The sequence below is a fragment of the Neolamprologus brichardi genome, chromosome 14 (genome assembly GCF_056152115.1).
Source record: "Neolamprologus brichardi isolate AB-2024 chromosome 14, ASM5615211v1, whole genome shotgun sequence".
Taxonomy (NCBI): Eukaryota; Metazoa; Chordata; class Actinopteri; order Cichliformes; family Cichlidae; genus Neolamprologus; species Neolamprologus brichardi.
In genome coordinates, this window is record NC_142117.1 from 17790846 (window position 1) to 17804641 (window position 13796).

General features: G+C 36.9%; 1 protein-coding gene and 1 pseudogene across 1 annotated transcript; both read left to right on the forward strand.

Moving 5' to 3' along the window:
- The first annotated feature begins 1226 nt into the window (after positions 1-1226).
- Positions 1227-4775, forward strand: LOC148098851 (uncharacterized). The gene is made up of 10 exons (XM_087851505.1): positions 1227-1299; positions 2350-2676; positions 2852-2950; positions 3053-3124; positions 3677-3775; positions 3896-4081; positions 4179-4226; positions 4322-4384; positions 4495-4524; positions 4615-4775. Exons 1-10 carry the CDS (start codon positions 1227-1229, stop codon positions 4671-4673), a joined length of 1056 nt encoding a protein of 351 aa, XP_087707631.1. The 3' UTR covers positions 4674-4775.
- Positions 4776-5159: 384 nt separating this feature from the next.
- Positions 5160-7190, forward strand: LOC148098852 (zona pellucida sperm-binding protein 4-like; annotated as a pseudogene).
- Positions 7191-13796: the final 6606 nt, after the last annotated feature.

Genomic DNA, 13796 nt, shown 5'->3' on the forward strand with positions numbered 1-13796 from the left:
TATAGCTATATACTATACTATTTAGTTACTTCTGGTTTTAAACTACACCATTTGACATTTTATTTTATTTTTTAATCTATTAGTTATTATATATTTTTATATTTTTTGGTATGATGTCCAGAGGTACCAAAGAAGTTAAAATGTTTGATAAAAGGGCCTGAAATCCAACTTTTCCTGTGATGAAAGTGACTGTTTTAATGTTAAGGTTGGACTCCTGTGACCCTGTGGGACTTATTTCAGTCAAAAACTAAGGACAGCTGCCAGTGACAGATAAAGGAAACACACATGGCTTCAGCTGGTTAACCTATGACCTGATAGATTAAGTCCCTTTATTTTGGAATTGTGAATCTGTCGTTTACCAGCTCTTTAAATTCATACAGACTGGTAATTCATACCACATAGTGACAGAAAAACACCTTAGACATATTTAAATATAATCCTAACCCACGAATTCTCAAAACAGAATCAGCAAAATTAGAATTGAGGTGGCACTGAACCTTGACTGACTTGGAAACTTTCCCAACCTTGTGAAACCTTAAACCATGACAAAACACTGCAGAGGCAGTGACCTTTATTTACTTACAGATTACCAAACCACACCAAGTATTAATGTACATTTAAACAATTCTACAAAAGCAACCAACAAAATGTGAACTTACACAATGTTATACCATGATAGTTATATTAAAGTATACTCTATAATAGATTAATATTAGAATTTTTATATGAAAATTTAAATCTGGATGTAAAGCATGGCCCATCTCAGAGTCTTTGTCTATTGCTTAGTAACTGAAATTTTGATTAACCAATTCACTTAAAACACAACACTCGGATCTTATGTTGATTAAAAGAAAACCTGCACATGACATTGCACATGACAATGATCACTTCATATATTTATCTTTCTTTGTGTCTCGTACTCCGGAAACATCAACATCATTTCCACAGGAAGTGGTCTGAAGCAGACTTTTGCATCAGGTCCTTTCTGCTGTCTGTCAAAAGTACATTATCACTGTTTGAAAGATATTTTTTTTAGTCATTTGGGTTCATTTGTTTGTTTTTTTTCCATGACTGCTGCTCAGTTACAATAATGGCTGTGTTAATCTGGCTGCAGTTAATATGAAGAATTTTTTCAAAGAAGTGAAACTGGTGGTCTTGTGGTTTTGTTCCGTGATGCTTGAACAGGTTAATATATCATCGTCAGGGTGCTGCTCACACTGTACAAGATGGTGATGAAGATGCATGTTGCCAGGTGGACTCTCCTTTTTGCCCTGTGCTTGACTTGTGTGTCTTCAAATGGTAAGTTTTTTTTTTTTTTAAGAAATCTGAAAATATAATGTTAGAAATGTAAAAAAATAATAACAAGTTTTAATGTAATGTTTAGAAAAAATATGTCTACATAAGTCTGTCAGGTTTTCTTCCAATTCTCTCTTTTTTTCTTTTTTTGTAAATATTTGACTTTACTGAGTGAAGAGCTCAGAATCCGGCCAATGAAAGTATTTAGACCATTAAACTATCACTTAACTGTCATGTCAGGGTAAAATCTTCTATAAACTATCTTAGAGCAAGCTGGTTAAAACCAGTTGCAAAACTGGGACATGACATTGGATTTAAAAAAAGAGACATCTACAGAGTTAAATTAAATAATAAACTTGGTCTGAATGACCACCACATTCAGATGAGTCAGTTTAACCTCCAGGGATCCAATCATTAAAATGCTTAAATGGAAAAAAGCAGGTGAGGGATTCCAACCAGACCTCAGTGCGGAGGTGGGACAATGTGTTTTTCTCTGACAGTGACACATGGCAACTTGTGTTTATTGCAGAAAAGGTGAACTCTATGTCATGCAAAGGTATTTGCAGAGCAAATTCACAAAATAATAATATTATTAAATATTATTAAAACTATTCTGAAAACAAAACAATGTAAACTTTCAGCAGGATTTCGATCTAAAGTCTACCAGCAACCTCTTTTCTAAAGATGAAGTGATCTTAAGATCACTCATAACACCTGAAGAAAACACAAAGGAAATGTTCAACTTTGGCTTAAACTTAACTAAACTGTTGTTTATCTGCATTTTAAAGAGTATATCTGCTTGATTTTTAACTTTATTTTAACATTTTCATAAAAGATCTTTTTCTCCTTGATATAGTAACACAGGGTCATTTTTTACCTGTGTGTGGGTGGGCCATGTAAGATTGTTAATGGTTTTAAAAAGCATGATTAAGGTTATCACTTATACATTATTAGTCTTTGTCACAAACACTTAGTTACATTTCAGAAATCCACATCCTTTAACGGAGTGACCTAAACTTTCTCTTTTGTTTCATTTTTCCCTTTATGATGAAGACTCCTGTGAACATTTAGGAGAAATTGGTGAAGAACACAGACTGAAGGTTCCCCTTGGTTCATCTGTGCTTCTACCATGCAACAGTCAAACAAGCAAGTTCAAATGGGTGACATGGAACTACAGTGGCTCAGGGCAATTGCTCAATCTCTCATCTGAAGGGCACGTTACATTCCTGGACCCCAGAAATGGCCGAGTGAAAGTCTTTCCAAACCAGGGCTCAGAGGGGAACTACTCTATCAGAATTGATGATCTTGAAAAGGCTGACATAGGATTTTACCACTGTATACAGGAGGGAAAATGTGTTAGAGTGGTGCTGGATGAAATAGGTAAGTGGATTTTTACTTGTAGATTTTAAGTTTATTCAATATTAAGCAGCAGCCTGTACTGTTTCTTCTGTCCTTGGATGACAAATGTCAAGACCCAGCACACACGAAAAGGACAAATAAACAAGTTTCTGTTTCCTGTGATATAGATCTTGTTAAACCACAACTCTTCATGCAGGTACAAAAATCCCATGGCTGGCGATCTACATCTGTGCTGGTGTGACTGCTCTATTTCTGCTGGGTACTGGTGGCTACTACACTTACAAAAAATGCAAAGGTGAGAATTGCCCTGTCTGAAATTTAAAGTCAAAGCTGAGTGTTTTAGTGATTGTTTAGGAGGCTCATTGTATATTGAACTCACTTTTTGATTCTGTTGTAGATATCCATAACAACAAAAGCAACAGCAAAGTAGAGAAGAGTATGGTCATTCCCAGTAGTGCAGCTGCTCCAGGTAAGCAACAATTTCAACTCTGTGTCACTCCAGTAATGTTCATTTGTTGGATGTAAACTAAAAGACATTTGAAATTTGTATTCACAGAGAAAAACGTTTGCTTTAAAATAATTTAACTACATTCTTACTGTTTAAAATTGTATGACAGATGCATAAAATACATTTAAACAAGTATCACTTTCATGGCTATCCATTATGTTTAATGTTCATGTGAATTTGCATTATAATATCAACAATATACATAACATGCTATACAGAGGTAAAACTACAAAACATGTCTTTATCTATCAAATCATAGACTGTGTACTACCTTTCAGCTGTTCATTTATAGTTTAACAAAATAATTTGATGTTTTTAATCAATATCATTAAGTAACTGTTAGGTCAACTGTTAACCAACGTACTTTAAATGTGCAATTTCAACCATTTATTCACTCTTTGACAGTTATTTACATATTTAATTCATCCCTTTTTGGTTTGTGAATCTGTCTTCATGTTTAGCAGAGCCAAACAGAAGAGATCTTTCAGTTACTCTGCTAATGTTTTACTGCAGGTCCCAGTGCCCCACCCGTAACAACAATCAACATACCAGTAGGTGTGCATGTACATGTACCACAGGCAGTAAGACCCTACACTCATGATCTTGTTTATGGTGAGTTTACTCATCTTTTTCTTCTCTTCCTCACTATTAAACAAACATTTTGAAGTCATTGTATATCAACTGAAAAATGAAAAAAAAAGAAGTTCAGTATATAATGTTCTCAAACAATAGAAAATGATGACCAGTTCCCAACCAGTGCTGACCCCACCACAAGTAATCCACACGGAGCTGTGCAGTATCTGGACAGGACCCAGCCTCAACAGCCCGGTCAAAGCAGCGGTGGAATTTATCCAAATTTGGATCCGTTTCGTTTTGAAAGGGTGGAAAGTCAGAGAACCAAACATAGATTTCATTTAGGTGCTTAGAAAAAGTCAATATGCTTACTGCAGTTTGCATTATTGGTGACTTCTAAATTGTAACAGTGTGAAGTAACCATCTTCTCTTACCCCATTAGAGCTTTTCAGCAGATTACGGCCACCAAGTTTCAGTCAGCATTACTACGGTAGAATGAGCAATTCTAGTCGTCTTTTATTTTTATAATGATGCTATCATCATTTCAGTTCTGTCTGATTTTGACTCATCCATTTTCTTTTACAGTAAACCAACATGATCTCCGCAAGCAACATGCCAAGTCAAAGCAGGCGGAGAATCAAAAGAGAGGTAGTTTGAGTTCACTGAGTTTTCTCCAAATGATCAGAATTATTTGTCACTGTTTGAGAATAAGCACAAAACACTGACTTCTGTTCTTTCCTCACCTGTTTCTTTACCAGCAGGCCGCGAGAAGAAGAAAAGCAAAGACAGTGAGTGCTGACTTCATCTGTGGGCATGTTAGAGATGGAATAATACTGTGCACTGAACTACTCTCCCGATTTCCACTCTTTCCCTCTCAGACTGTGAATACAAAAACCCGATTTACAACATGAGCACCGAACAGCTCAGCCAGCTGTAGAGAATGAAGGAGTTTAAATCTCATTTGAGAATGAGGGCTACGAATTATTTCCTATTTTACTCCTTTAAGGTGATCCATGTCTTCTTGTATTTGTTTGTAAGTGCGCTGCATTCCACTATTCTCTTGAATGCTGTTAGAATAAAGTTCATCAGCGTCTTCACATATAAACTGATTGCATGATGATGATACTAAAAATGTCTTCTATTGATATGTTTACCGCTATGTACAGAGTTGTGTGACTGTAGAGATGTGTGCTGTTTAAACTTACAGATTGTTGTATTGAGCCTGTGTGTATGACATTGAAATAAGACTTTCTAAAAAATAAAAACTGTTTTATTGCCTTTCCATTATTTTAAAGAGAAAAATTCAAGATGTTTTTTCTTAGAAACAAAATCCCCCCCCCCCCACACACACGCACGCAGTGACTATAACTTTAACAAGTTGGGGGGAAACCCATCTTGAAAAACACCAGAGGGTGACCACGCGATGCTCATGTTGTGTGGGCACAGACACCTCACTGTCAACTGGCTGCATCAGTTTGCAGATCACTTTCTGATCTGCTGGGTTGCTTTTACCCTCCTGGTGGGAGAGGTGGCAATTAAAGCTAACAACAACCAGCCCTCGCACTCAGTCTCAGCAACCACGAGTGAAGATCAAGTTTATTCTGGTGACATTTACTTTCTTTTCACTGCCTATTCTGAAATGTGAAACCCTGGCTGTTTCAAAACTATTTCGAAACACTGTGAAAATCAAAAAGGCCACTTTGATTTGCTGTGAGGAGTTCATGTCTCTCTATATATCAAAGATTAAATTCACAGATCTATTTAATGGCCATTTACGTTTATGGTAAGTCATGCGCTGTCAATATATGCACAGGTATGTAGCTTTCAAAGTGCGTGGAGCTTTAAAATGTTTGTTGTGTCTATGCTTCTATTTCTATCGATTCACACTCAGATGACCACAGCGGATATTACCAAGTCACTGCTATAGCAAAGCAGCGCCACTACTTCCTGCAAGAAAGTAACAGCTTGGTTATCTTAACAGTTGCATCCTGGGGATGTTTTGTGAGAAAGAAAAGTAAGATAAACCCATTGTTTATTCTTCTATAATAGTAAAAGGGCTTTTATTTTCAAAACTTTTCTTTAACTCAACATAAATATAACACAAATCTAACCATTTTCATTGAAGCACGTGCCAGCAGTGGCAGAGTTGAGTCAGAAAAGTGTTGAGTCTTTGCCTCTAATCTGTGAAAGGAAGATGAAAGGTAATGCACAGAAATATCACAATATATTTTAGTTTCTGTTTATCAAATAATTCAAGCATGTTTTCCACAGAAGTGTCATCAAAGCAGTTTCTCTGCAGCAAAGATGGCTTCAACATTACCATACACAAGCATGCAACAATGACCCCTCTGAATCTGGATACAGTCTGGATTCATTCTGGCCAAAATCCCAACTGTAAACCCAAGAGAAGATCAGCTGACGCCATCACTTTAATCTTTCTGTTCAATGACTGTGGCACTCGGTCTATGGTAACCATCAGCCTTTAGAATGTAAATAATGTTATATATTTACAGTGTGAGTTATTGCATGTAAATTAAGTACTGCACAGTGGTGGATCAGATTGCAATATTACGTATTGGATCCCCATTGAAGTGAAACACTTCCCCCCGGAAAGGCTTCATAATTCATGACCCTCCTTTCCAGTAAGATTTGGACGATGACACACTTCACACTTTTTTTTTTTAAAGATAGTTGTCACTCATTCTAGTTTCCTTTTCCTTTTGTCTCACTGTGCAGTGCAGCTTTGCACTAACTCAAATGACTCAACTAGGCATCAGGGCTCAGCAAAAAAAAAGTCAAAGCGCCCACTAAAACTGAGGAGCAAAGGAACAAGAACTGAACTGAGGATTGCCAAAAGTTTCATTCCTATTTTTGTATTTGTTAATATGATTAAAATGTGGTGGGTCTTACTCAGATATGTTTATCTGCAGATTCCTCATATAGGTCTTTCTATTCCCATTTTTACCATCCAATAGTAGCTGAGCGTGGCCAGCCCGTGTATGTGGAGCTGTTTGTAGTCAAACGTGAGGACAGGGACTTTGTTCTGCTGCTGGAGGACAGCTGGGCTACACCGACTGAGGACTCAGATGGCCCACAAAGATGGAAACTGCTGCAAGTGACAGCCGCAAAACAGTTATGCTGCAAGTTTCCAGTACAGAACTAGCATAATCCTCCATTCACAAGTGGTTTGTGGTTAGACTTTTCTCTTTTGTGAAATCCCCAACAGCTGAAAAGCTGGTATGTTAAAGAGAATTTGGAGAGAATTTGTATCATTTTATCATTAAGCTTTGCTACAGTACTTTTTCTCCTACAGGTGTATTTCCACTAAAATGTAGAGATCTCTATGGGGCCAGGGTGCCTGCAGCCTTGCAATAGTGGGAAATCGACTTTTAAACTGTTCATCTTTTGTCTTAGAAATCTAAAAATAACACTGATCTCACACATTAACATGTAACACTGTGAACAAAAGATTGTTTTTCTTTGTTTTGGGGGAGTGCATAAATCAGGAAGACCTCCTGGATCACTATATGACAATCAAATCAACCAAGAACTGTACAATTTGTAATGAATATTAAATTGTACCTTGGCTCCCAAAAGAAAACGTCTTTATAATATTTGATCACATATTTAATTCTATAATCCTCCAGTCACTGCACAGCTTTATTGTCACTTTGGGTTGTTTGTGTCAGCGGCTGGACTGGGACAAAAAATAAGCCTGGGTATTTTGACTAAAAACCAGCGCACCAGGTAATATAGGAAAAGCCATAAAGCCTTTAAATGAACACAAACGCTTTTGTGACAGTGATGTACACTTATTGGTATATATATATGATTTCTATATATTTTGCATCAGAGGACCACTTTGATTGTAAGATTCTGATAATTATTTATTAAAAGCTAGACATTCTAAATGAGAATAAGAAAGAAGTATTTCTTTGTGCCCCCCTTTCCCTGTTAATGCCCTACCTGACCCAAAGCAAAACTTTAGACCCGCCCCTGTACAGTTACCAGCTGTCAGCTATACTGTCAGAAACGGTTCGTAACTTCCCTTCAACTCATTCATCACCTAAAAGGTAAACCTGTTTCTTCATCACCTGTTCAGCTCTGATGACTCAGTAAGGACATCTCCCGGTTTCATCTTCATGTTTCCCTCTCACCAGATATCCAAACCGATATCATGACCAGCAGCCTGTATGGCTGTAGCTCCAGCAAACATCAGCTGATAGAAAGTAATATTAAATAATTTCTAACAACAGCTTATCAAGCTTAAACCTGCTAATGTTGTTTAGCGCGACAACCGCTGGTTTCCTCTTTCTGGCGCAAAGTGGGCAATAAACAAACAAGAAAGACGGGACTTGCAACAGAAAAGCTCAGTTTCATGATAGCAACAGGAGAGGGAGACTGCGAGCAGAGACAGCTGCTCAGCGTAAAGACACAGAATAGCGTTCCTTTACGAGTAGTTACGATAAAAGACCAGCAGATGTCGCCCTATGTCAGCTAGCGCATTAACATTTTCAGTGTCTGATTGAAACAAATATAGATTTGCTGCAAATAAAAGGCTCTTTATGCAACTACAAAACAGTGTCAGCTTTTGTTCTGTAAATCTGTTTGACTCATTCAAATTGTATCAGAATTGATATCTAATGAACTACATCCGCTAACAGCTGACATCACGTGGAGCCAAACAAAAAAGTACAATTTGAAAAAATCCATTCAAATTCAATTAAAATTGTGAATCTTCACATTTGTGCACAGGTTTAAACAAACCAGCATTTTTTTGTTAATGGATAAAGTGCTGCTCATAGAGAGAAAGAGAGAGTGAGGGGGTGGGCAGGAAGCAAAAGTCACAGCAAGATACCAGAGATAACATCTTTCAAACAGGAGTCGACCTCAAAAATCATCTAAACATGGATCCCAGTATACTTGCACTTACACGAACACTTAGACAAAGAAAAGATCAGAGACGGAATAAGACTGAACAAACTACACTCAAGAGCTTCAAATTTAGAATTTAAGAGTTTAAGATGAGACACTTAATTGTGTTTACAAGCATTCTAACTCCCTAAACAACAAATGGTAACCAGAACTCAAATAAAGCAAGAGCCCAAACTCCATACCTCACATTGCGCAAAAAAATGAAGCGCAAACCAACACAAAACAAAACACCGGGGGAAAAACAACAACTTCGAAATAACTTTAAAAAATTATGTTGGTTTGATACCATTGATACAGACTCATTAATCAGACATATCATGCAGAATGATGATGTGTTTAAACTATAGTTTTAATTGTATTGTGCAGGGTCAGCGCTAGAGCAGTTGGACTGGATTGGTAACTTGCTTGAACAGGGGAAATTAGATTCAGCACACCTAAAAAATGCAAAAATAAAAACACATTTTATTACCAAATCTACTCAGTTTTACTTATAACTGTAAAAGTAGGTCAGTAGAATTCAGCTGAGGGGGAATAGTGACCTTTTTGGACAGCCTGGACCCCTGGAGCCCATCCATAATGCAGACGCTGGTGTAGATTATTATGATAACACTAATTGTTAAGAGCTCCCTCACCTTAAATTTAACACCACACATCACACACTGAACAAAGTGACAAACTGATGGTCTTTTCTGTCCTGCTAGCAAAAAGTAATTTACTGATTAATGTGTTTCTTCTGCTTTCTGTGTCGCAAAAGCAAGCTTGAATATGATGCATAATGAGATCATAACAGGATACACAAGAGAAAGTTAAGTTTAAAAAAAGAAGTTAAAACCGCCCACTAAAGGCTACACTGCATAACGAGTTCGTCTCTGTTTGGCTGTTTTCTTTGTACACATTGCACCAATGAAAAAATACCTTTATTTTGAAAGTTGTGTTTGAATTAGGCCCACCCACCCGTTTGTTTTGTCAGTGCCAAATATACTTCCGGATGGACCCTTTAAATAGAACCTGTGGTCTTGCGTGTTGTACCCTGATGCTCAAACAGGTTAATACACCATCACCAGGGTGCTGCTCACATTGTACTAGACGCTGAGGAAGATGCACGTTGCCAGGTGGACTCTCCTTTTTGCCCTGTGCTTCACTTGTGTGTCTTCAAATAGTAAGTTTTTTGTTTTTTTAAGAAATCTGAAAATATAATGTTAAAAATGTAAAAAAAATAATAAGTTTTAATGTAATGTTTAGAAAAACATCCAACTGATAAAAGACAATCAAACCTAAATCCAACAGTCACGAAACCTAAAGGAAATACAAAGGAAACTTCTGTGATATGTTTTACTGAAACATAACCAGAGATCTTTCTTGTAAAATACAGTGCTTGTGTCTTTAAAATACCTTTTAAATACCTACTACTTGCTTTGACACTTTCTTGTTTAATGTACTGAAACAGACATATGTTTAATTGTACTTTAGGTCTTTAATTACCTAGATATGATAAAATGATAAAAAAACGATAAATATGTTTAAAACTTCATTTTTTATCACTGTGTAGCTGGGTTGTATAAGATTGTTAGTGTCAAGGTCTGTGCAGGCAGACCATGATGAGTGGAAAGTAGTGGACCCAAATGCAGATTAACAAAACGTGGAAACGGAACTGGATTATAACAAAAGTTGCGCCTTTTATTGAGGCCGGAAAACAGAACATGAACCAAACACTCCTGCTTCTTCTTCCCTGTCATAATCATTCACTTTTATTGAAGAAATGAACATGTCATGAGCTCTGAATACCTGCAGTATGGAGGGGTAAGAGTTTGTTCTGTTGGCTCTTTCATCATCTGACCATGAGATGAGTAACCTAAACTTTCTATTTTGTTTCATTTTTCCCTTTATGATGAAGACTCCTGTGAACATTTAGGAGAAATTGGTGAAGAACACAGACTGAAGGCTCCATTTGGTTCATCTGTGCTTCTACCATGCAACATTCAAACAAGCAAGTTCAAATGGGTGACATGGAACTACAGTGGCTCAGGGCAATTGCTCAATCTCTCATCTGAAGGGCATGTTACATTTTTTGACCCCAGAAAGGGCCGAGTGAAAGCCTTTCCAAACCAGGGCTCAGAGGGGAACTACTCTATCAGAATTGATGATCTTGAAAAGGCTGACATAGGATTTTACCACTGTATACAGGAGGGAAAATGTGTTCGAGTAGTGCTGGATGAAATAGGTAAGTGGATTTTTACTTGTAGATTTTAAATTAATTTAATTTTGAGCTGTTGAGTTTCTTCATTTTGAATAACAAATCTCAAAGCCTGACAGGCAAAAGGACAAATCAATAATCTATTACAATGATGTACTCTGATACATATCTAGTAAAACCGCTGCTCTTCATGCAGGTACACAAAGAATCCTGTGGCTGGTGATTTACATCTGTGCTGGTGTGACTGCTCTATTTGTGATGGGTGTTGGTGGCCACTATGGCTACCAAAAATGCAAAGGTGAGAACTTGCTGTGTCTGACTGGATTGTCAAGTGATTGTTTTGGAGGGTGGATTGGTCACAGAACCACTGTACCAGACAAAAAAATCATTCAACTGCCAAACTGCAAGATAGCACATGTTTATAGTCCTGTAGACTTTGTATCACAGAGAAAATGTTTTGTTATTTTTATTTTTTTAATTAACCTATTGTTTAGTTTAAAAAACAAAGTTCCAAAATTCCAAAATAAATAGGATCTGTTGTCCGACAGCATAATGCTAAGAGCACTTTTAACACAAACAAATAAAACAATAAATGTCAGACTACTGGAATAACAAATGTGAAATCTAAAATAAAATGTATTGTTTGTTTTCATACAGGAGAAGACAGGTGAGAGGCCACAGAATCTTCCTTCTATAATTAATCCTCAGAAGAGGGAAAAGAGAAAAAGAAGAGCAAAAATGAAAATACTGAAAAGTTACTAAATTACAAAATTCTATAAATAAAATTATTCATTAACTAACTGCAATTAACAACATCTAAGGTTGCAAAGCCATTTCTAAAGCTTCAGGATTTCAGAGAACCACAATGAAAGCCTTTATCCACACACGGAGAAAACTTGGAAAAGTGGTGAGCCTTCCCAAGAGTGACCGCCTAACAAGAAGACTCCAAGATCACATTGACCTCATCTAAGAAGTGAAAAAGAAAACAGAACATCATCTCATGAACTGCAGGCCTCACTTGTCTCAGTTAATGTCAGAGGTCATGATTCAATAATAAGAGATATTGCTCCTTATCACAACTGTTTGGTTTGATTGAAAGTTTTGCTGCTGCCGCACAACCAGTTATTAGGTTTAGGAAGCAATTACTTTTTTCACACAGGGCCAGTTAGGTTTGGATCATTTTTTTCCTTTAATGAATGAAATCATCATTTAACGACTACATTTTATACTTACTCAGGCTACCTTTGTGTGATATTGAAGTGTTTGATCTGAAACAGTTTGACAAACATTCGAAAAGAAAAAGAAATCAAGAAGAGGGAAAAACACTTCTTCACAGCACTGTATGTATATATGCTGATTTTTTTTTTTGACACTTCCCTTTCACAACCCACTGTGGCTTATGGTTCTAATTTAAACTCTTACAGAAACCTGACATTTATGCAGTGTGTGCATCCACGTGTAAGTTGCATTGGCTTCTAAAAGAGAAGGTTTGCTTATCTGTTGTTTACTAAAATATAGCAAGTGACAGCAACCACCAAATAAAACTAACAAATAAAAGAAATATGCAAGTTATATATATTTCAAACTTTACTTGACACATGATTATATACTCAATATGTATGTTTTTTTTTGCAACAGATTATCCAGAACAAAGTTTACTGGGTTCTGTCAAGATCCTTCAAAAAAGGAAAAATAAGTTTTGTACACACCTATTTGCAAACCATCTATCAGTTTCTTAATTTGTAGGGGAAGCAGACATATACCAGAAGAGTTTAATCTGAGACATTCCTTAGCTGCTGCTTTTAACCATGTTGAATTACAATATTTCTCGCTCCTTTTTCTCATTGCTCTCCTATTACTATGCAAGATTTAGAAAAAAGGGAGAACTGTATAAGTCAGCTGGGTACATTAAAGTTGCAGGTGATGTTTCTGTGTGTGAGTTTCAGCAGCTTCGTGCAAACCACCAGTTTTTATTCATACACTGTTTTTTACCACAATGAGGACAGTGGTTTCCATCCTCTAGGCCCTGAGGTATTAGTGCTAGCAACAACCACCGTCTGCAACCGAGAGGGCTTCTTACTAGCTGTTGCTCCACCTTTAACCTCTGTTAAAGGTGGAGCTGCTAACATGTGACTTAATTTGACACATTTTGCCTTGATTACTATTTACTATTTCTTTTTCTCTGTCAGCTTTTTAGGTCTCTCTTGTTTTGCTTTTGTTGGTCCATTTTTATCAACCACTACCTTTCCAGTGTGCACAGACATGCAGGGAAGGGGAAGTGCTGATTGTTTTAAGAGATTAGATTGGGCAATCCATTGTCAGTAATGAAAATGAACCAATAGTGCTTGTGGGGCCAGTGGGCAGCAGCCCAGAAGCTGACTTGTAGCCCGCATAAGTATATTGACTTATACTAGATGGTATGCCAGATTACCACTCCAGCCATGGGTGTAAAGTTTTAAGTAAATAGTAAATAAAATTTTATTTATGTAGCACCCTTCTAGACAGAATCAAGTGCGGCACATAAGATAACAATTCATAAAAGGTAAAACAGACAATATAAAACAGGCAAAAATTAACCAAAAGCAATTTTAAAAAGAAGAGTTTTGAGTTGGTTTTTTTTGCTCTTAGTTCTCATAAGCTCCGCTGAATTATTCATGATTTTCATAAATCAAGATCTTCAGTGGATTCAGTCGATTTCTCGTTGAAGTCATGATTGTGTTGCTTCACCAGCAGTTCCCCTCTGTGATCAATGGAGATTCAGTTAACTAACGGTGGGGTCACTGCTCCCCCCATTCATAGCCCTCTATTAATGGTCCATGAATAACTCAGCCCAAAAAGGTTTTAATACCATAAGGACCTTCACCCTTGTTACGTGCCACCTCTTTGGTTCCATTATCTTTGAATCATTTGCTCTAATTATCAGCTCCACCT

Excerpts from the sequence above, each read along its gene's own strand:
- LOC148098851 (XM_087851505.1), top strand. The coding sequence starts at position 1,227 with ATGGTGATGAAGATGCATGTTGCCAGGTGGACTCTCCTTTTTGCCCTG. Across the intron at positions 3,776-3,895 it reads CACTCATGATCTTGTTTATG|AAAATGATGACCAGTTCCCA; the intron begins GTGAGTTTACTC and ends CTCAAACAATAG. Across the intron at positions 4,227-4,321 it reads TTTCAGTCAGCATTACTACG|TAAACCAACATGATCTCCGC; the intron begins GTAGAATGAGCA and ends TTTCTTTTACAG.